At 32.1% G+C, this 23,897-nt stretch overlaps 1 protein-coding gene across 1 annotated transcript in view; it reads left to right on the plus strand.

Annotated features, from left to right (window-relative positions):
* Positions 1-17,966, plus strand: part of ZC2HC1A (zinc finger C2HC-type containing 1A) — a 47,531-nt gene extending 29,565 nt beyond the window's left edge. The window contains exons 6-9 of the mRNA XM_063079957.1: positions 1,073-1,172; positions 1,805-1,904; positions 10,232-10,339; positions 17,584-17,966. Of these exons, the coding sequence (XP_062936027.1) occupies positions 1,073-1,172; positions 1,805-1,904; positions 10,232-10,339; positions 17,584-17,749 (474 nt within the window). The 3' untranslated portion in view covers positions 17,750-17,966. The remainder of the gene's footprint in view (positions 1-1,072; positions 1,173-1,804; positions 1,905-10,231; positions 10,340-17,583) is intronic.
* The last annotated feature ends 5,931 nt before the right edge of the window (positions 17,967-23,897 follow it).

The following is a 23,897-nucleotide window of genomic DNA, read 5'->3' on the forward strand; positions in this document are numbered from 1 at the left end:
TTATGGTTGAAGTAGTGGGCTATAGAACTAAGGTGGCATGAGTTTTAAATTGTTGCTCTGTTATTAAGTTGGGGTATAAGGTTGGGCAAGTTCATTTCTTTTTATTGGAGCAGGTGATTGATGAGATATTTTCGTATTCAGTGAACTGAGCAAAATTTGGCTTAAAAACAGACAGTAAAATAAAATTAACAGTGATATCCCTCTAGGGAGTAGAGAAAAAATAAAAATAAACAAGGTAAGCTGAAATACCCAATCTTATATCAACTCACATGTTCCATTTACCTAATGTCATTTGGTGAGGATGGTGAAGCAAGAATTAGCTCCTTCTCTTCACATTGGGGAAATCCACAAGGCAGCTATTGTAAAACTTCTCAGGACTAATAGGTAATCTTATGAATTTTTATCAGTAGGAAATATAGTTGGATTATATATGTGAAATATAAAAACACACCTAGGAACATGTAAAAATCTTGACCTTTAAAGTTGCATCACCAAGTTCACAACATTGGATGTTTCTAACTTTTTCTAACTTTTTCTACTAATGTTTGGCATTTAAAATCCTAACATTGGAGAAAATTTTTTCATTAGATCATTTTGGTTTTGTTTGGTTCTATGAACCGGGAAAAGTTGTTCTTAGTTTATTTTAGCAGTAGAACATCTGAGCCAAACTTTTAGTATACCAGTTTTGAGAGGGAGCATATTTTGTAAAACCTGTCTCTGAAGTGACATATTTTAATTTATGCTTTCTCAATTTGGGTAATTCAATAGCTAATTAAAAGATTGTTCATTTAAGAGGATGTGAGCATGTTTCCGTTTTTTTTTTTTTTATCGTGGTAAAATACACATAACATAAAATTTACCATCTTGACCATTTTTAAGTGTCTAATTCAGTGGTATTAAATACATTCATAATGTTGTATAATGCAACTATCACTACCATCTATCTCCATAACTCTTTTCATCTTGTAAAACTGAAATTCTATACCCAGGGAATAGGAGCTTTTTAATTCCTAGTTTACAATCCATAATCAAAAAGTGACATTGATAAAATATTTTATTTTCATTATTTTAGTATAAGCCACCTGTACTTAAGAAGTCAAATTCTCCTGCAACCACGTCATCAGGATCTTCACGGTTACCACAGCCAAGCGGCACTAGCAAAAGTGTTGTAGGTAATGAGATCTATAAAATAATTTGATTTTTTAAAAAAGACAGTGTTGGTAGGGAAGAGAATAAAGACAGTGGTCTGTTCTGGATAATTAAAATAAATTTATAATTAAGAAGAGATGTGAAGGATAAGTAATTATTTCTGGGTTAAAAGTAGCTTTCAATAGCTTTTACTTTAGTTGTTTTTTTTTTTTTTTTTTTTTTTTTTTAGAGTAAATGTCTTTCCTTTTTTGTTTTGATGTATTATCTGTTCAGAACAGTTGTCCAAGTTTTTTCTTCTTTGACCACAGTGTTTTTCCCTCCTTTCTACCTTAATTCCTCATACATTTCTTAACTTGACAATTGTTCTTAATACACAGATATTTAATGGTTTGAAAAAGATATTGACCACTGAAGTGTACTTTCATTTGTATGTAAATTGTAAGAAAGAAATTTAGAAATTAGAAATTGAGGATGCTATATGTTGTTTCCTGGAAATTTTTTTTTCTTTTTCTTAATTTCCTTAGTTGGTGACTTGTTTGATTTATGGCCACAAAGAGTATAATGAAAGCAGTGTTTTCCTTGTCAGATGCTCTGTTTTGTGTGAATTTTTCTTTTTCAGAGTGTTGTTGAAAACTAATGCCTTTTTTATTATAAGGTGTGCCTTCAGGTAAAGTGTCTTCAGTTAGCAGCTCTTCGGGAAGCAAACTCCAGACCTTATCTCCCTCTCATAAAGCAATTGCAGCCCCTCATGCAGGGTAAGTCTACATTGAATTTAATTTATTAGTGGTATATATTTAAATGATATTAAGATTTTATTTTGTTTAGGTAATTGGCTTTCTCATTAAGCTTCATTTTCTAAATTCATTTGTCTTTTAACATATTCGTGATCATTAACACACTACTGTTGAGGATCTAAATTAGTACAATTATTTTGGAAAATAATCTAATGTCATTTATCAAAAGCCTTAAAAATGTTCATATTTTTTATTGAATAATTTTACTTCTGGGAACCTAGTCTAAGGAAATAATTTGAAATATGGACTTTTTTATAAAAAACATAGTTTATTAAGCACTATGTATCAGGCACTGTGCTAGACATTTTGCATATATTTTTATTAAAACCACCTTACCCCCATAGAAAAAGAGGATCAGAGAAGCAAAGTAATTTGCTCAAAGCCACATAGCTCTTAATAGAAGCAAGATACAAATTGGGGTCTATCGGTTCTAAACATTGGACTTATTTCACATGTTTTTATTATAACATAAAAAAATAAAAATCATCCAATGTCTATTTTTGTTTGAATAGTAAAGTACGAAAATCTAAAAAGGGATCCTTTGCAACCATAAATATTTATAAGTTTTAATAAGGTGATTCGGCTATAATGAGACTAATGTAGGATACAAACTCATGTAGTATGATGGAAATTATAAAAATATGTGTAGACAAAAAGACAAAATGTGCTGAAATATTAACAGTGGGTTATTCTTTTCCTTTTATTTATTTTTTTATACTTTCTATAGTTTTATATAATACATGGCTTTTAATAAAGTATCATAATTAAACTCTCAACAATCTATTTAATATGAGAAAAAATATTGGTAATCCTAGAGATTTTAATATAAGTGCACGTGTTCTTAGAAACATAATTTCTCTTCCGTTGTGATAAATCAGAAAATTAAGGGATTGCCACAGGGCCATTAGAATGAAGGCATATGCCCATATCTTTAAATATTAAGGATACAATTGATTAAGGAAATATAGCAGACATTATTCTCAAGTATTGGTTATTTGTGGCTCACATTAATTTTGGTTTTTATGTGGGAAATATATACAAGGGTGTCTATCAAGTGAGAGTAACTGCCTTTTGTTTCCCAACTCAGACTATCTAGAAAGTGCATGACCCGAAAGGAGTTTAATGTAATTATCATTGTAGAAAAAGAAAAATCAATTAACAAGATCTGTTGAGTTGAATGTTTTTTTAATATTGTGCTTCCAAAAAGAAAGAGACGGACTATCTGTAAGAAAGAGACAGGTTATCAGTAGAAAGGTAGTTGAAAAGTAAAAGGTTCTCATCTTCCAGTGGTAAAAAACTGATTTGATTTTTTTTTTTTTTTCTTCTTTACTGTGTTGACTCATTGGAAATTTAAGTGAAGTATAGACATAGCAATTTTTTACCATTAAAAAAAGCCTTTTTAAAACCACATCCCAGGTTATAGTATTTGTTTATAGTGTTGTTTATAGTTTCATTTACAGTTGATTATGAATTGAAAGCCAATATTTTTTAGTACCTCTCCTATCATACTGATAATTTTATCAGTTGGTAATATTAAGTAGTACTGACAGTACTGTATTCTTAAATAGGCATGTGAAGCCGGCTGATATAATGAAAAGGGGCACTGACCTTGGAGTTAGGCTTCTGCAGACAACTGTGCCACTAAATAGCTATATGACTTTGGGTGTATCTCTCCCTGTCATACTCTGATGACATTTAGTGACTCTGCTTATACCTTGTCAACTCATCTGAGAAAATCTGACCAATATTTATATTATCCCTAAGGGAAAATGTGCTTTTTACTAACAAGCAAAGATTTTGAGAACAATAATTTTGTGAGTCGTGCAGTATTTATAATGCCAGGTAGATTAAAAATTTTTGGTTGTTCCACATCATGTTAAACTGTCAGTCATATCTGTTCAAATTCTGATTGTTCATTCTATATAAAGTTTACTACGTGTAAAAGGAGGGTTTCCAACTACTAGAAAGAGTGGTGGTGTTCACTTCTGACCAATATATTACTGTGTTGACTGGAACATTACTGTATGACTATATTAAATTAGAACTAATCACAGCTATCTTTTTAGTGGCAGAGTTCATTCCTCTTTTAGAATTGTTGAGGTAATGATTTGTTTCCCTCGCTAGATAGTCAGCTCCATGGTGGCAGAGACTGTCTGCCTTGCTGACAAATATAACTGTAAAATCTAACAGAACAACAGACATATAGGCACACAATAAATTTTTGGTGAATGAGGGAAAAAATAATGAATTAATAAATTAAATCCCTTATTTGTAAACCTAGTAGCACATCATAGAATTATGTTCCTGGTACAAGTGGAAAAATTACTTGACGTTTGTATGGCAACCATTATTTTCACTTACACAGATGATTCAGGATTGAGTATAGATGGAATTAAGACATTGGGTTAGCCCAGAAGCAGGCAAAACAGCAATGCCCAGGGTCCTAGGAAGGAGCCAAGGGCAGCGCCCCCTCTGCCTGGAAGCAGGAAAGAGAGCATGCCCAGGATCCTAGGCAGGAGCTGAAGGCAGCCTTCTCCACCCAAGAGAGCATGCGAAAAACACCACTTCTGTGTGGGTGGCCCACCAAAGCCATTATCATAGCCCTGGCTGTCACAAAAGTGAATTGATGCCACGGCAGTTGCCACAACCACTGTGCATTATTTAGATTTTTATAAATGGTCTTTTGTTATTGATCTAGCAATGCCTAAAACAACCTGGAAATGCAGAGCTTGGCTTCTTACGTGATTAACAGTGATTGAAGTTATTGAATTAGGGAACTAACTTTGCCATGGAATTGCGATACTAAATTATCTGTGTAGGACTGATGAATTTAGGATCAAAAGTAGAGGTATAATACATTTCAAAACATTTAATGCCTCAGAGCATCATAACTACAGAGGTTTACGAAGACACAAAATACCACCTCGTAAATCTTTCTCCCAGTGTGTTTTCAGAAATCATCTTTTTATTATATCTCATTCTAGTATGTTTGCTGCAGTAAGCCAGACTGAATTTCCTAAGTGAATTCACTCTCCTGGTATTAAAAGTAAATAAGACCTTTCCTAGGTTAAAGTTTTTGAATCAGGAATAGGTAGATATTGTTGCCAAATATTTCTTAAAATGTTTGTTCAGTTATGAACATTTTGAAAAAGTGTCAACCTATTCCTGATTTAAAATAGGCCTTTGAATTGTGCATACACACACACACACACGCACGCACGCACGCACGCACGCACACACACACACACACACTGAGTTGAATTTTATAACACAGGTATATGGTACTAATCCTCTTTGGAAACTATAGCTAAAATACCAAATTTCAGAGATTCCAGTAAATTCCGATCGCTATTGATACGTAGCTTATTTTGACCTTTCAATTAGGTTTTCAGAATCTGAAAATATTGGCAATTTTCTCATATATGTAAAATATGTAATATTTCCATTAAATAATTACCCTTTAGATTTTTATTGCATTCTACACATCTTTCTCAAATTGAACTTTGTTGTTTCACAGGTAAGATTCAAATACTTATATTAGAGGAATATGTTTTTAAAATGTAGTTTAAAATTTTCTAAATTTTAATTTAAGTAACTTTTTTCTGAGAAAGATATTTTATTTCTTATTCACAAATTCATAGCTGCCTTTTGTAAGATAAACACTGTTTGGAACAATAATGCTTTGATAATTGTTAATGATTCAAAGAAAAATCTGATTAATTAAAATTCCAAATAGGTGAATTTTCTAGTAATTTTTCACATATTGAAAAAAAATGAAATTTTAGTCTTAATTATTTTAGGAATTATGATATATGTAGATAAAATGAAGGCAGTTTTTTATATTTTAAATCCTAATGTAAACACTATCACCTGCAGAGTATTAATGTCAATTTTTAAAACAAAATGCCTACTGTGCATAGGCTACTGAAAGAGCATAAAAATGAATGTAATGTGTCCCTCCTCAGATACCTTTATAATCTAGAAAGATGAACAGATTCTTTTTAGGCACTAAGCTCCGTATGAAGAAGCATTGGGTCTGTTTTATTTCCCCAGAATGTAGCACAGTGCCTGAGACATAGTAGGTGTTCAGGGTTTATTGAATTAGTAAATGAGTGAAAAAATGAATGAGCAAACACACATCCTTAAAGTATACTTTAAAGTTAATAAGCAGTGATGTGTAATTCAGTATTCACTTGAGATAGTTTTCGTAATTTAATTTTCCCTGCTCTCTACTATGAATTGGTTGATGATGGTATATATGATTCGATTATTTGGTTGATGTAAAACAATCAAAAAACCTATAAACCTGCAGTTTGTCCTATTGTCCTCTAGATGGAGATTCTTTCTACTTTTGGTTAAAAAAAAGAAAAATAGAAAACTTCAAATGACATGGTCACTTAACATTTTTACATGCCATTTTTAGAATCGCCACCCATTTTTTTTCATCTAGGGTCACATTTTGCTTTTCTCTAAGTAAATTTCAGAAATAAACTCATGTTTTGTTAGAAAAGCCAGATGGTATACAGATATAAATTTTAAAATACAGGGAAAATCATAAAATAATGAAAAAAGAGAAAGATTCTGTGAATTCAGAGGAGAAAAGTTACATTATTTGTGAATAAGAACTTGCACTTTACTTCTACCTTCACAAATTTTCTTTGAAACAGTTGTTGTCCTTCCTAAGTTTCTTCATTTACTCTGTTGCCCTACCATGTATGAATGTGGCATTTGTTTGGATGTGCATCAAAACTATCAGGGTAGCCTGCAGAGTTAGAGTTTTCAGATCTGATAGTGGACATTGTATGAACTCTGAGGATTCTTTTTGATATTACTTCTCACTCTGGCAGTCAGATAATTCAGGGCTTGGGGGATGGATTTCTGATGAATCACTTTGTCTTTTTCAAGAAAAACTCTTTATATAAAGAAACAAACAATAGCAGTCTCCTTATGGGTACACCTTTATATATTTTAATAGTAAGATGGACAAATTAGGCCCTCCACTTCGAACTGGAAGAAATGTGCAAAGGTTGTATGACAGTGATACAAAATCAGACAGTGCCGTCAAAAGACATGAGTTATTACCCATTTACAAGTAAGTATTTGTAACTCAGTTTGGTTAATCTTTTTCAGATATTTCCTTAAAGGCTTTATATAACAGAATACTATAACCTTTACCTTCCTGTACTTAAAAAAAAAGCTTAATAATTTTTAAGCTCAAAAATACTAAATAATCCTTTAGGATTTAAAACATTTTGATTTTTGGTGAACATTTCTATTGTCCTAAATAAAGTTGGTTTTAGATCATACACTTTATTCCATTAAAAATTAGTTTTTAGAGGATTTAAATAGCAGTCACCTTTAATAATTGTTTTTATGAAGCCTTTCTTTAAAGAGTAGTAGTTTTAAAAAGAAGAGTACGGGAAAAATTATCATATTTATCATATAATATTGCTATATTATCTTTTAGTCAAGTAGATGATGAGTTAGTATTAAAAAGCCAGTAAAACGAAGATCTTTGAACACATTCAATCTCGGGATCCTTAATCTTTTTGTTAGATGGCTATAAATTCCACATGAAACAGGGAAAGGATGATGACACTGCCAAATACCTCCTCTCGATTCTGACCTACCTGACTGAGAAGTTTGGCAGTGGCAGTCATTTTGAAACTACAGCATGAGGTTTTCTAATTTGGGCCTCAATACCAACATTGTTTCAACTGATGAATTTAGAGCCTGATTAATTAATTTACTTATTTAAGTTGAAAAGTATATTATTAAAAAGAATTAACTTAGTTAACTTTTAAACCAATGCCTACTACAACATTGTGCTTACTGGGTATTATGAAAAGTAATAATAAATTTAACTAGATATATAGTAAAATAGAGATGGAAGAAGGTTTTAAGATACTAGCAACAGCCATGTGTTAATTTTAAGTAGAGATAAATTCTAGAAGGAAGACTTTGTGCCCTGAGCGATTTTTCTTTGTACCACCATAGCCTATACCCTCTGAAGCAAATCTCAAAGAAACACTGACTGGCAGTGAGATAGATTAAGTGCATTTCCAAAACTAAACCTTTTAATATTGGAGCTGTAGCAGACAGATTCCAGAATAGAATAAGGGTAACATTCAGACCCTGGCCCGGAAGAAAAATATGTTGAGGGTGTGAGACTGGGGCAACATGTTTTTTAAGTACCAATCAAGATGATGATTCTTCCCAATCTCTTAAGAATGGGTCTTAACATTCAAAATGTTACTAAAAATAAATAATAGACATTAAATGTGGCAGCTGTTGTTGACACTCACTTTTCTCTGGATATATTTTGAACAATTTTATTGATATGGTAAAATTATGTATATGTATTCATGGGTGTTTGTATCATCTGTGTATGTCATGTACATACGATATGAAGGTTATAGGATTTCTAACAATACTGTTCTAAGCCAAAAAAGAAAAAGGGAAGTGCCCTTACTAGTCCTCTTATGACTGTCACTGGAGGAATGCCATTCTTTGACAATGATTTTTTTAGGGACTAAATTTTTAGAAAGGCACTATAGTAGGAGTACTGCAATACCCCTAAAGAAGCTATACAAAAGTAGAGTAGAATAAACCTCGTGGATGGACTTAGGATGAACATTTGAAGAGGTCCAAGGCATCCTATTTATGCACCTAGGTGATTCTTTGCTTGTTAACATTTAGAAGTAATTTAAAGTAGTAATTCCTCAAAGCAACCACTTTTTGAATGGTAGCATTGCATATTGAATATGAGATTGTAACACAACCCTCTTAAGTTCGAGCTCAAGTACTTCTCTGGCCACATAATAACTCTGCAACTTACATATCACCGAACACAAGTTTCTTCAACTTTGAAATGGTAATAATACCTTCTGAGATTTTGGCGAAGATTAAATAAAGTGAAGTATGTGTGGTATGCGGCTCCATATTTGACATATAATGGGGGTTTGAAAAATAGTAAATGTTGTCATTACCTGCATGTATGTTGGAAGTAGCTATTTACAATTTTAGAAGACCCTTTCCAGTGTTACCATATGAGTAGGAAGAATTTCAGCCAAAGTTTAAGAACTTCTAATCTAAAGGAAATTTTTTAAATATTTTGCTCATTCATATAACACAACATTGTGTACCTGTGAAATGAAAAGATTTAACTTAATCTCTAAAGGGCAGGGAGGAACTAAACTAATGCTTTACTGAACATCTGAACTCTGTCTCTGCAACGTACTAGGTGTTACCTTGGGTAAGTTACTTAAGGGCTTTTTGCCTCAATTGCCTCATCTGTGAAATGGAATTATTAATCCTACCTACTTTATAGGATTATTAGGATTAAATAAATTTCTATATGTAATACAATTAGCAGTGTATTTGGCAATGAAGTAAGCACGAAGTAAGTTATATAAATGTTAACTTGTAGCAATAGCAGTAGTAATAATATTACCTGTATATATCATCATCAACTATGCTAATTATTTATATAAATTGCAATTTATATCTCATAACTTTCCTATAAGTGATTATTATTTTATAAATAAGGAAACTCAGATAAGTTAACCACAATTATAAACTTGGTCAGTGGCAGCTGGCATTCGAATAAAGATTCATCTGATTCCAAAATCCTGTAATTATAGTGTTATATCATCATTTAGCTTTCTAAGCTTTCTTTGATTCCTGAAGTTTCAAAATGGGAATTTAGTGATGATCCAACCCAAAGTCCCTGTGATACCACCAGACCGTGTAGTTGGTGAAATTAAATCTTTAAAGGGAAAATTATATTAACCCATTTATTTTAGTCACTGCTTCCAGGAACTTTCATAAATTGAATATTATCCTTTAAATGGTTAGCCAATGTTCCCCCCCCCCCCCCGCAACATCTCATATGTTTAGGCTAATAATAAAACTTGTTTAATGTATATTTAAGTTATTCATGGCACTTAACAAAACACATCTATGTCTTCTGGGAGCTATAAATTTTGACTTTTTAAGAAAACTTGAAGGCTTTCAGGATGATTAACATAAATTTCATGTAAAGTATATACACATATTTTAATTGGTTTTGTCTGCTATCCAGATAGTATTAGTATATGCAAAATGCTTTGGTTTAATTTAGTATTAACTATGCTTTGTTATCAGATTTAAAATAATAATTTGGATTTTAATCTTTGGAACTTCTCTGCAGCTTCTAATTATTTTTCTAATCATGCAAATAGGCAATTTGAGAAACAAATACTACTATTCACTACTTTTTTATTATGCCATTTCTTTCTCTCTTCTAGAGCTAATATCAAATCTCGAAATTCCACACCACCTAGTTTGGCAAGAAATCCCACCTCTGGTGTGCTTACAAACAAAAGAAAAACATATACTGAGAGCTTCATAGCCAGGTATGTTTATCTCTACTATCCTAATAACTAAAATAAAAATGAGCCTATGTAGTTTTCCAAGGACCATGTACAAAAATAGATAACAAGCTATTTATAGGAAATTTGATTTTTCCTTTGTTATATGATTTAATCTGGCTTTTAAGTCTTTGTACATGAAAAAAATAGTTTGGGCATAAATAATATTTTCCTGTACCTTGTCGTTATTGTTGTAAATGTCCAGTTACAATTTGTTCAGTTCTCTGGATCCATTTGGGGGTTTCGTGTCTTAATTTTAACTGCAACTTATTTTTACCTCTATAAATGGAATAATTTTTACCTTTACAAATGGAATGATAGACCCTTTGAACAACTGCTATTATAATTTTCAGCAATATTTTAACATTTAGGCGTGTCCTTTGAGGTGATTATCCACATGCTTCCCTTTCTAATTTGTCACAATATTTACTCAACTTTGGCCTTCACTGTTTTTAAACATATTGAACTCATCTCAGTCATAGATTTTTTTTTGTATATATCCCAACTTATTCCAAAAATTTTTAAGGCAAGATACATAAATCCACAAAGTGCACTAAGATATAATATTTTTTTACATGGAAGAACAGAGAAAAAGGAAAAAATGAGAATTAAAAGGTAACGAAAACAGGAATGAAGTTAGTTCATAAAATATGTGCCATAAGATTCAGGGTAGCCCTGGGGCACAAATTGGGCCCTAAACTTCGTAGCAGCCAGAACACAGGGGAAGATAGTAGTTATATGATTCAAGATGTCTAAAAAAGAAAAACAAATCAGTTTCTCTAGAAAAGTACACCTAGTTTTGAAGCTTTAAACATTCTCCCATGGATTCTCATAAAGAAGGCAGTGGATGATGTAATAGATAATTTCTTAATCAACATCCCTATTGTAAATATGGAAATGAATTTCATAGGGTGTTTTCTTAAGGTGGCCCCAAGGTAGGCGAATAACATGACATCTTATGATTCACCAAAATGCTGTGACGTGTGTGTTATGTGTAAGTATATATACTGTCTGGTTTTGTTATAAGTATATAACATATCCAGCTATCCATTATTCTGATTTAATCCAGGGATAGGTTTTCAAGTATCTAAGATACTAGCTCACAATCTTGGTTGTCCACCATAATCACCTGTGGAATTTTCATGTTAAAAACTTAACATGTCCAGGTCCCTCCCAGAGATTTTGATTCCTTTGATTTGGAGAGTGGGGATCTGGGTATCTGCCATTCAAAAAGATTTAAGAGTGGTGCTTATGCACAGCAAGGGAAGAACCATAGAGCAGTAGATGAATTGCTATATTCTTTAGTAAATAGTCTTTATATTTACCTATATTCTTTAATAAATGTTGTCTATGCTGAGGTTTTGATACATGTTAAATATCAAAAAATCTGGCATATGTTTCTTGGAGGTCCAGAGCATGATTGTACTATGTTGTATATATGTGGGGACATATATTTTGAATCAGGATTGAGTGTAGGATTAACATTCTCTTATGAAAAGGGAAAACTTAATAAGTATATATGCAGGGCCGAGCCCGTGGCGCACTCAGTAGCGTGCTGCGCTAGCAGCGCGGCGACGCTCCCGCTGCGGGTTCGGATCCTATATAGGAATGGCCGGTGCACTCACTGGCTGAGTGCCGGTCACGAAAAAGACAAAAAAAAAAAAAAAAAAAAAAAAAAAAAAAGTATATATGCACATATGTAATAATATGCTTGAATAAAAGGATCATCTTATCTTTCCAAAGAGGTGGACAAAAGAAGTGCCAACAGGCATGGACAAAAATCACACGAAGAAATAAGTTTGCATTTTTTTTTTTTTTTTTTTTTTTTAAGTAATTGATGTCTGATGGGAAGCCCAGAGACTTGCTCACTTGACTTCCCCTTATGGCTCTACTTCCCTTCCCAGATATAAATAAAATAATGATAACAGGTGAAGAAATTAGAGATTTCTTTTTCTGGAAATATGATAGACTATATATCCTTGAAAACCCTTCCACTAAAAATGACTAGAAATGCAGGATAAAATAGAACAAACATTCTTTTGAATGCACAGCTGAGCTCTCAGAAGAGTAAGGGAAACTTCTATGGGACAAAAATGTAGAGGAATCTAGAGGTCAGACTTGTCGATTAACCTTGACATTGCAACTACATTTGAGGTTTTCACAGGTCTTTAATGACATTAAAACCTAAGTCTAGAGGCTTAGGTTTTAATGTCATTGTGGGAGAGAACAGCTGATTTCTTGAACTTGTCCAAAGTGGAGCATTAGAAACTCACCTTTCCCTTCTCCTCCTCCATCCCCCATGTCTCTTGCTCTAACCAAGGACCCTTGAAATGTCCACCAAGGGGTCATCTTAGGCTCAGCTAGAAAAACTGAACGTGACAGTATGGTATACTTGGCATTGGAATTATTTACAGGAAATATGAAATGATAGCAGGGGCAGCATCAGGCATTTCATTTCCATGGGAGCCCTTGCAGCAATCTTGGAGCTACTCTTCTTTGGCCCTTCAAGTGATGGCTTAGTTGCAAGAGAAGTAGATCTCATAAGTGGGTATAGGGACAATTTAATTAGAAATTTCACATCCCAAAAGGTAGCCATTATCTGTTATAACAGTCTCATTGCTTTCAGGTTGTCTTGAGGGCTATGTCCAGTTCCAGGGGACTACCTGCAAGCATTGTTGCCTGGAAACACAGCTGGCATTCCACCTTTATTAGGATTTTATTAAACAGCACAAAAAATGTTATTACAAATTCAAATTTGTCCTTAGAAAAGGAGAAAGAATTTTGTTAACCGTTTCTTGTAATACTCAAAGGGTTATCCCTCAGTGAAAGGATGGAGTTATAAAAAAAAAAAAAGCAGTGCCTGTGACTTAAAATACTGAAATCATCAGATACTACTTATAAAATGTCTATGAATTAATTTAAAAAGAGGTAAGAGAGGGAATTGAAATTATTAACAGTGACAAGATACTGTCACAAAAAGATAAGGGGATCTTTGCAAAAGAACCAAGTAGAGCTTCTCAATATAAGAGCAAAACAAAACAAAACAAAAAAAAAAAACCTCAGGATAATAATCCTGAGGAATATCCCAGAATTAATAATAAAAAAAAAAATGGGTTCCTAAGAATCAAGTACAACCACCATCCAAGGAGGATAAATAAAACAAAAACAATATGTAAATGCATTGTAATGAAACATGAGAAGCAAAGACAGTGAGATCTTAAAAGCAGCCAGAAAAAAAAAGGATATTACTTATGTGACATTAGGATTGCCCAGATAATACATAGCTTGTTTGTAACACTTAGTGCCAAAAGAGAATGGAAAAAATACATTAAGAGTGCTGAGAGAAAACAGCTGCTCACCCTGGATTGCATACCAACTATACCAGTGGTCCTCAAACTTCAGTATGCATCAGAATCACCTGGAGGAGCAATTGAAACACAGATTGTTGGCCCTTCCCCCAAATATCTCATTCATTAGGTCGGGGATGGGGCACACATTTTGCATTTATAGCAAGTTCTGAGATGATGCAACATCATTTTGTGAACCACTGAATTAAACTATTCCAAGAATGAGAGTGAAATAAAGCTATTTTCAGACCAAAAATATTGTGGAAATTTATCATCTGTAGCCCTCATTCAAAGACTGTGTCTTTAAGAAAGAGAAAAGTGACCAGAGGAGGAAGAATTTTGCAAGGAGGAATGGTGAACAAAAAATTGGTAATTGTTTAAATAAATCTAAACTAATACTGTGTATATGAAATAATAAAGATAAAACAATTAATGAAATTAAAAGATGGTAATAAAGAGCACAATTTCTCAGAAAAATATAGCTTACTAAAACTGATTTCAAACAAACTAGAAAATTAAACACATAATCGTTGAAGAAATTGAATATGTAGTTAACGAACCACCCCTGCCTCCTCACAGCACATGTGAGCATGCACACGCAAGATACGCTCATGATGGTTATACATTGTAAGTTATGCCAAACTTTTCCAAGAAAGGGAGGTAAGAAATAACATTCTTCAACTTCTTTTAAAAGATTAGTAAAACTTTTTAAATAAGAGACAGTAAAATTATAATCGATCTTAAGTATGAATGTGAAAACACATGACGAAAATCTCTACGAATTTTAGCAAACCCAATCCATAAACATAGGAAATTCATGACGCTTTAGATTTATCCCAGAAAATAAGATTGATTTAATATTAGGAAGTCTGTTAACATAATTCATCACATCAGCAGACTAAAGGATTAAAAAACATTTTTCATTTTAATAGATATAGAAAAGGCATTCAATAATATTCATCACCTATTCTTGACTTAAAAAAATAGCTGTTAGAAAATTAGGAAGACAAGGCAATGTCCTTAAACTGACAAAATGTATTTACTAAAACCCTATGTCAGTATTTATATTTAATGCTAACATGTAAAAACCATTTTCTTTAAAGGCTGAAATAACACAAGAATGTCAGTTATATTCATTTCTATTTTGTGAGGATTTAGCAAATGTAGTAGGATAAGAAAAAGAAATTAGAATTATAAGACTTGGAAATAAAAGCACAAAACTGTTACTATTTACAGATATGATTATACATGTAGAAAACCATCCAAAAAAGAAAAATTATTGAGTAAATAATGAAGTCTTAGTAAATTTTCTGGATATGAGATCGGTATATTGGAAGTTATTGTAGTCTGTTTCTTAGCAAGAAACAGCAAATACAGTTTTTAGAAAGATCCACACACAAACACAAGTTTAAGGTATATAAGAATTAATTTAAAAGCTAAGCAAAGAATTTAAATTTGATGAAGGATATTATAAAACTTCAAAGACATTAAGAAAACCTAAATATAAATATATAGCTTTTTTATAAAATAGAAAATTTAATATCATAAAGCTGTCTTGTAAAGGTATCTATTCTCTTTCGAGTTTTAATGTATAAATTTAGTGGAACTTTCAAATAAAATTCACAAACCTTGACAATTTGTTTTCAAAATGTGTATGAAGAATAAAAGCCTAAAATTAGCCAAGACAAATTAAAGAGAATAATGCACGTATTAATGATGTATGAAGATACGGTAACTATGACAGTGTGATAGTGATTCCAGGATTGACAAATAGAACAGTAATAGATTAGAATGGTGTGGTTAGAAAAAGAACCCAGTCCCACACATAACTGGAAGTTTGTCACATTTCAGAGATAGCCATGCACGTTTGGGAAGTGGAGAGTGCTTAGGACTATTGGACATGCATATATGGAGAAAAATTTTATACCTACCTCATATTGGATATATAAAAATCAGTTACAAGTAAATTAAAGGCCTAAATGTGGAAAGGAAAGCTATCAAGATTTTAGAATAAAATATAGGGAAGTCTCATTATCATCTGAGTTAGGAAAGGATTTCTTGAATAGCAAACACAAATTGTACAGCAAAATATTGATATATTTGTTCATATTAAAATGAAAAACTAGTCCTGAAAAAGATTCCATGGATAAAGTGAAGGAGCATGATAGACTGCAAGAGAATACTTACTATTTATATAAACCAACAAATTATTGTTCAGGATATTTGGGGAATTTCTACAAATAAAATTTCAAAAATGAACCCATACAGTAGAAAAATGGCTCTGGGTTTTGGTTGGAGTGGGGGACAGGGAACAGGCAATTCACAGCAGAAGAAATCCAAATGGCAAAAAAACATGAAAAGAGGTTCAGACTCACAGTCATGAAAATATTAAATCATTTCACTCCCATCAGATTAGCAAAAATTAACAACTCTTGACACAGTAAAAATTGAGTTAGAAAAACATATGACATTGAGAAACTTCACATGCTACCAGTGGAAGTATGAATTTGTCAACTACTATGTAGAGAACTTTTACAATATCTAGTCAAGTTGAAGTTTTGATATTTTGTTAAATATTTATTAATGTTGGTATGAATGATGATTTCTTTAAATGTTCAAATTGCAGTATTAAAATGATCTTTTATTGTTTGAAATAGTTTTTATGTATTCCTTTGACAATAGAGCTGGCTTATTTTCCCTTGGCACTCTTCCTTGATTGGCATTTGTCTTCTAATTCATTCTATCTTCTTTGTGGTTTAAAGGGATTATGGTGATGCTATAAATTTGCTGTCAGTATCTAAGAGAGTATGTTTCTTGGTGCAAGAGACTGTAGTAATTCTACAGCCTTTCTCTAGTGGGGATGAAGGGAGAGGAAAAGAGGTATTTAAGCACATACAATGCTGATATTTTGCCTTATTTTCATCTCTATCACTTTTAGATCCCTCGTGGCTTTTATTAGAAAGTCCACTGCTTCTATATCATCCCTTAACTGCTTATATGAAAGGAAAAAAAAAATTTTCCCCCAGTAATGTCATGCTTATAATCCTTCCCGTGATTAAGAGTTCCCTTTATGGTGACTTTAAAATAAATAATCTCAGTAAAACAAGTGTCAGGAAGGAATGTAAAGAATCAAATAGTTGTTCTTCCAACTAATTAAATGTTTCATCCGTAGAATCTGAATTTGTTCAATGTCTTACTTCTGTGATGAAACCCTTATAATCTCAACCATTTTGCTCTAAACATTTTGTTAACAGTATACAGTTCTTCTAGCATCTATTTTACTTCAAAAAGTTTTTGGAAAAATAGAATTGAAAAATAGTATGAATCTTTCCACGAACTTTTTGAAGTACCCTCGTATGGTTTGTTAATAAAGCCCACCCTGCCAAGAAATGCATAGGAGGTTGTTAAATATTTATTGTACCACAATAATTTTAATATAATTGAGTAGTAAAATTAACATAAACATTAGAGGTATCACCCCACAATCCTTGTGACTCAGGAGGGGAGACCTTGAAGTCCTCCTTCTGTCCCCTAGGCTGGGTTCCAGTTTTCTCTTTATAGATGGTTTTGCAGAAAGGACATTACAAATTTTTATCCAGTTCCCATTGTGGTAAATGCCTACACCTAGAACAGATAAAAACCATGACCACATTTGGTCCTGATAAATTCTCCTAACTGGGATAAATAAAATGTTAATGAAAATATTTGGAATTATAGTGCTTACTAACAGGGATTCTTTTTTTATTTGAATTAGAGGAATGTTAAAAATGAGATTAAGCAGGCTTTTAGTTCTACTTATTATATGTCCTGTTTCTCAAGGGTTATGGATTGCAAACTACTGATGTGAACTTTGTTATAGCATTTCTTTCTACATTTCTTTAGGCCAGATGGAGACTATGCATCTTCACTTAATGGCGGAAACATTAAAGGCATTGAAGGAAATTCATCTGGACACTTACCAAAATTCTGCCATGAGTGTGGGACTAAATACCCTGTAGACTGGGCAAAGTTCTGCTGTGAATGTGGCATTCGAAGAATGATTTTGTGAACAAAATCCTGGAAGAAAAAACCCAACTTCAGCATTTTATGATTATTGCTCCTAGTATAGCTAGAGCACTTCGTCTAGTTATTTTGTGCTAAAAATGTTCTAAATACCTTTTTCAGTGATTTCTGGACCATAATCTTTTAGCTATGTTATGTGTGTGTGTATATACGTGTACATATATGTATATAATACCTGATACCCCAAACTGTGCCATTCAAAGAAATATTCACTTATCTGTCAGTAAATAATTTCAGATGGAATCATTAATTTAGGTATTACTTTTCTGTTATTGTTAAAGCACATTAAGTATACTTCTACAAACTGTCATACTTCAGTGCTTAGCCCTTTAAGCTTTAGGATAATCATAACTTGGAGCAAAAAATCAGAATAAACATTTTATTATTGGTGCCTGTCTTCAGATAGTATCATAGTAGGGTGGGATGCTTGGAATTTTATAATTGAAGAGAATGTTTTTAGTTACAGTTATATGAGGTCATTTTCCTATTGAACTCTTCAGCAACTGATTTTAAAATCCTAAAAGAAAAGAACCCATATTAATTATATAATTTAAAGATCTCTACTTATTCTGTCAGAATGTAATTATGCAACTTCCTTTTCAGAAACACAAGACTATAATTACAAATATGTCTTAATCTATTTATAATTGAATGATTTTTTTTGCCTCTTTGTTAAACAATATTCTTTGTTCTTCCAGTTGTTTCCAGATTTCACATATTTCTTTCTTTTCCAAAACCTTCCTGAAGAGTGGTTTTAATTTACTACTTCATTTTTTACAGTATTTGAAAATGTAATTAACATAAGATGCACAAAATTCCTCACAAAATCATACATGTTTAAAAATATTTTTATGTATCTGAATTTAGAAGAAATTATTTTAATTATTTGAAAACAAGCCCACCTCACATAATATATAATTGTTGTGGTGATTAATCATTAGTACAGAGCATGCAGGTAAAATGTATTTGAATTTTAGCTCCTTGAAGTAGTTTGATGTAGTTAGGAGTAGGTTAAGACACTAATTTTTCTTGCTCATATTTTCTTTTGTAGTTTTTAATTTTGAAGTATCATTTATGTTATAATACAAAGCCACTAAAAAATGTATCATTTTAATACATAGCTGTCTTATTATGTAAACATATGTAAAAATTTATTTTTTCTCTTTAATTTAACTAAAATACAGCTTTTAATTATTGTCACTTTCAGTGTACTTTAGTATTCAATAGTGGATGTCTTGGATAGGTTGCGCAGCCATATTCAGTAATTCTGTAGTAATTTCTGTTCAATCAAACTTCAGAAAGCTTTGATCTTACTATCAAAGTACAAGCAAATCTTTTGTGTATTACATAATTTCCAACTTTTTCTTTATGATTCTGATCACCTATAAGGATCCATGTAGAAATTTGTGACTTAGAACTTTTCTGAAATTTATTAATTTAGTTTTGTTTTTGTTTTTTCATTTTTGGTTTGGGCAGGGGTTATAGATTTAGTGGTAATAGGAGTTATCATTTAACTTACCTTATAGTTTCTTTCCTGATTTTTGATTAGATTCCCCCCCATTTATATTTGTTCAGTCTACCAACCAGAATAAATGTGATGAATTTAGAAAACTAATGTACATATTTGAAATTCATTTTAATAACTTCTGTCCTAATGGTTATAAATCATATGAACAAGAACTTTAAACTGTTTTATCTAAGACTGAGCACTATTTTCTTTTGAGTATTTTTTTAAGACCACATAATTTTTTTGTCTGCTCAAGGAAGGGGTAAGATAGATGAGTTTAAGTTAAATAAATTGGTACATGTTTGTTTTTCATTGAATTTTACAGTAAAAAGTAAATGTTATAACATACTACATAGAAAAGAGTTGGTAAGAAATCATCCAATTTCAGAACCCAGAGATTAGTATAAACAATAAGTTGGTGAAGTATATTTATGACTTGCGAAACACGTTGTGACAATGTATTTAAATGAATTTTTATATTACTTTCATATTTTATTCTCACATCGATTTGTTGTGTAATAGTTTGGTTAAGAAATCGTTCTATGCATCATTTATTTTTATTTATTTTTCACAAATATTTGCCACTGTGGTAGAATAAAAATGATTGTAAGCTTAAATTAAAATCTAAGAACTTGTGTATTGTTCTAAAAGTTATTAGCTTGAAAAAGTAAGATTGTTGTGGCTACTGTTGTCTCTTGTCTACTATATTTTTTTTTATTACAGATAATGTCATTTTTGAACCTCTTCAATAAAGACATAAAGCATTAAAATGATAGTGTTCATTGAGGTCTTACGTTTTAGCTAGTCATAGATAGGTACACACTAAAATAGAAATAAAATATTTGTAGTCAAAAATACAGATTTTTTAAAATGACAAAGTAGTTTTTCTTTGGCTGTTTTTTAATGCCATTAGATTTTTTAAAATTACTGTTTATTGGATTGAAGTGGTTTATGACTTCAAGGCATTATAAATACATTTTCATTACAAGTTTTTTAAGGCATAGAAACGTTCTCTTTATAGCTGATAAAATTTTGCAGTTGAAAACATGGGTGATGTCAAGGTTCATAGGAAACATGGATATTCCTAGTTAAGTACTGTATAGTTTAAGGGCAAAAAAACTTATTTGTGATAAATATTTAATGATGTAGAACATTGTATTTAAAATTTTAAAAAGGAGTTATCTCTAGTGAAAATATCAGATTTGACATGTTTAATTTGTACTCAGTATTTAGCTAGAGGTATCCACTTTTACCATGAATAGAAGCTCAGGGAATGAAAAAATAAAAGTACACAGATAAAAAGGATCGGAAGAGCTGTAGAATATTTTCATTGCTCGTATATGTATTTTATATGATAAGTATATTTTTAGTACTAAAGTAGGTTGATTTTTTCAACTGTATTGTATAGAGCAGTGGAGAATTATTAAAATGAAAATTCTAGCCACGTTTTTCTTTTTTTGTTGTTGTTGAAACATGATTGTACATATTTGTGGGGTACAGAGTTGAATATCAATACCAATGTACAATATGTGATGATCAAATCAGGATAAGTAATATATTTATCATTATAAAGCCTAATCATTCTTTGTGTCCATTAACCAATTTCTCACTAATCCCCTCCACCTCCTTCTTTCCCACCTCTAGTAATCAGAGTTCTGTTCTCTCCTTTTGAAAGTTGAACATATTATTGTGATTGTTTCCTTCCTTCCTTCCTTCCTTCCATTTTTTAACTACCGTTTATGAGTGAGGACATGCTGTATTTCTTTCTGCGCCTGGCTTATTTCACTTAACATAATTTTCTCCAAGCTCGACCATGTTTCTGCAAATGGCAGAATTTCATTCTTTTTTATGCCTGAGTAATATTCCATTGTGTATTTATAATACCACATTTTCCTTTTACAATAATCCATTGGTAGACATTTATGTTGGTTCCATATCCTGGTTATTGCAAATAGAGCTGTGATAAACATGGGAATGCAGGTGTCCCTTCAACATGATGATTTCCATTCCTTTGGGTACATACCCAGTTGTGGGAGTACTGGATCATATGGTAGTTTGAGAATTCTGTAGTTGTTTGAGAAACCTTCATACCATGTCCCAAAATGGCTGCACTACTTTACAATTCCACCAACAATGTAGAAGAGTTCCCCTTAATAATTAATATCACAAGCTCATCCTCACAAGCATTAATTATTCTCTATCTTCTAGGTAATAGTCTAACTGGGATGAGAGGATATTTCAATGTGGTTTTGATTTGCATTTCTCTGATTCTTTGTGATGTTGAGCATTTTTTCATGTGTCTACTAAGATTAGTTTTCTTTTTTTGTTGTATCTTTGTCTGGTTTTGGTATCAGGGTGATGCTAGCCTCCTAGATGAGTTTGGGAGAGTGGGCTCTGTTTCAATTTTTTGGAATAGTTTGGACAGAATTGGTATTAATTCCTCTTTAAAGGTTTGGTAGAATTCAGCAGTAAATCCATCTGGTCCTGGGCTTTTCTTTGCTGGGAGACTGCTGGTTTCTGCTTTAATCTCATTGCATATTATTGGTCTGTCAGTTTTTCTCTTTCTTCTTGGTTTAGTCTTGGTAGTTTGAATGTGTCTAGAAATTTATCCATTTCCTTCAAGTTTTCTAATTTGTTGGTGTACAGTTGTTTGGAATAGTCACTAATGTATTTTAATATTTCTGTGGTATCAGTTGTAATATCTCCTTTTTCATTTCTGATTTTTGTAATTTGATTCTTCTTTTTGTTGTTGTTGTTGACTTACCTAATGGTTTGTCTATCTTGTCTATCTTCTTAAAAAACCAACTTTTTGTTTCATTGATCTTTTGTATCATTTGAGGGGGGTGTCTCTATATTTAGTATCTTACTTATTTCTTTCTGTTAACTAACATTGAGATTTGATTGTTCTTGTTTTTCTAGTTCTTTTAGCTGTAAAGATGTTTACTTGAAATCTTTTTTTTTATGTAAGCATTTATCACTATGAACTTTGCTCTTAGCACTGCTTTTGCAGTATCTCACAGGTTTTGTATGATGTGTCTTTATTTCACTGGTTTCTAGAAATTATTTCCTGTTTAATTTTTTCTTGGACCCATAGGTCATTCAGGAGCTTGTAGTTTAATTTCCATGTATTTGTATAGAGTCCTGAGTTTCATTTGTTATTAATTTCTCAATTTAATCTGTTGTTGTCTGAAAAGATACTTGAGATGATTTCAGTCTTTTCAAAGTTATTGAGACTTGCTTTGTGAACTAGCATGTAGTCTGTCTTACATAATGTTCCAGGTGCTGATGAGAAGAATGTATACTCTGTAAGTGATGGATGAAATGTTCTGTAGATATCTGCCACGTCCAATTGGCCTAAAGTGTAGTTTAAATCCTGTGTTTCTCCATTAATTTGTTGCCTAGATGATCTGTCTAATGAGAGATGGGTGTTCAGTTTCCCCACTTTGATTGTATTGGGGTCTCTGTCTTTCTTTAGGTCTAATAGTGTTTGCTTTACATATCTGGGTGCTCCATTGTTGGGTGCATATATGTTTATGATTGTTATGTCTTGCTTGACAGAATCCTTTCTCATTATATAATGGCCTTCTTTGTCTCTTTATGGTTTTTGGTTTAACGTCTACTTTATCTGATAAAAGAATAGCTCTTCCTCCTAGTTTTTGGTATCTATTTGTATGGTATATCTTTTTCTATCCCTTCAGTATTAGTCTGTGTGAGTCTTTACAGGTGAAGTGAGTCTCTTGAAGACAGCATATACTTGGCTCCAGCTATTTAATCCAATCTGTCAGTTTGTGTCTTTTGAATGGTGAGTTTGATCCATTTACATTTAGGGAGGTTATTGAGAGGTATTTTCTTACTCCTGGCATTTTGTCAATTTCTGTTTAGATGTTTTAAGTATCTTTTTTTCCCCTTCTTCCCCTTTTATTGTTCATCTTCAAAATTTGTTGGTTTTTGGAGGGGTAGTAAGATTTAGTTTCCTTTATCTTTTTCACTTGCATTTGTGTTTTACAAGTGGGTTTTGTTGTTTCTTGTATATTCATGGTAGTGATTATTGTTTTTCAAATTGCAGATGCAGGACTTCCTTGAGAATATCTTGCAAGGCTGGTCATATGGTGATGAACTCCCACAGTTTCTGTTTGTCTGGAAAATATACTATTTCTCCCTCATTTCTGAAAGATACTCTTGCTTGGTATTGTATTCTTTGCTGGTAGTATGTTTCTTTTATTATTTTGCTTATGTCATCCCATTTTCTTCTAGCCTGTAGAGTTTCAGTTGTGAAGTCTGCTGTAAGTCTGATGGGGGCATTCTTATAAGTGACTTGATGCTTTTCTCTTGCAGCTTTTAGGATTCTCTCTTTGTCTTTGAGCTTTGTCATTTTGTGGCAGCAGTAGCAGGTACATGGATTTTCTGCCTGCCTGGGAGGGGTTTCTGTGTCTATTGAGATAATCATATGGTTTTTGTTCTTGATTTTGTTGATGTGGTGTATGTTTTTGATGTGGTGCTGTATTCTGTCTGCTAATATTTTGTTGAGGAGTTTTGAATCTGTGTTCAACAAGGATATTGGCTGTAGTTTTCTTTTTTGTTGTATTTTTGTCTGGTCTTGGTATCGGGTGATACTAGCCTCATAGAA

The sequence above is a fragment of the Cynocephalus volans genome, chromosome 15, assembly GCF_027409185.1.
Source record: "Cynocephalus volans isolate mCynVol1 chromosome 15, mCynVol1.pri, whole genome shotgun sequence".
Classification (NCBI taxonomy): Eukaryota; Metazoa; Chordata; class Mammalia; order Dermoptera; family Cynocephalidae; genus Cynocephalus; species Cynocephalus volans.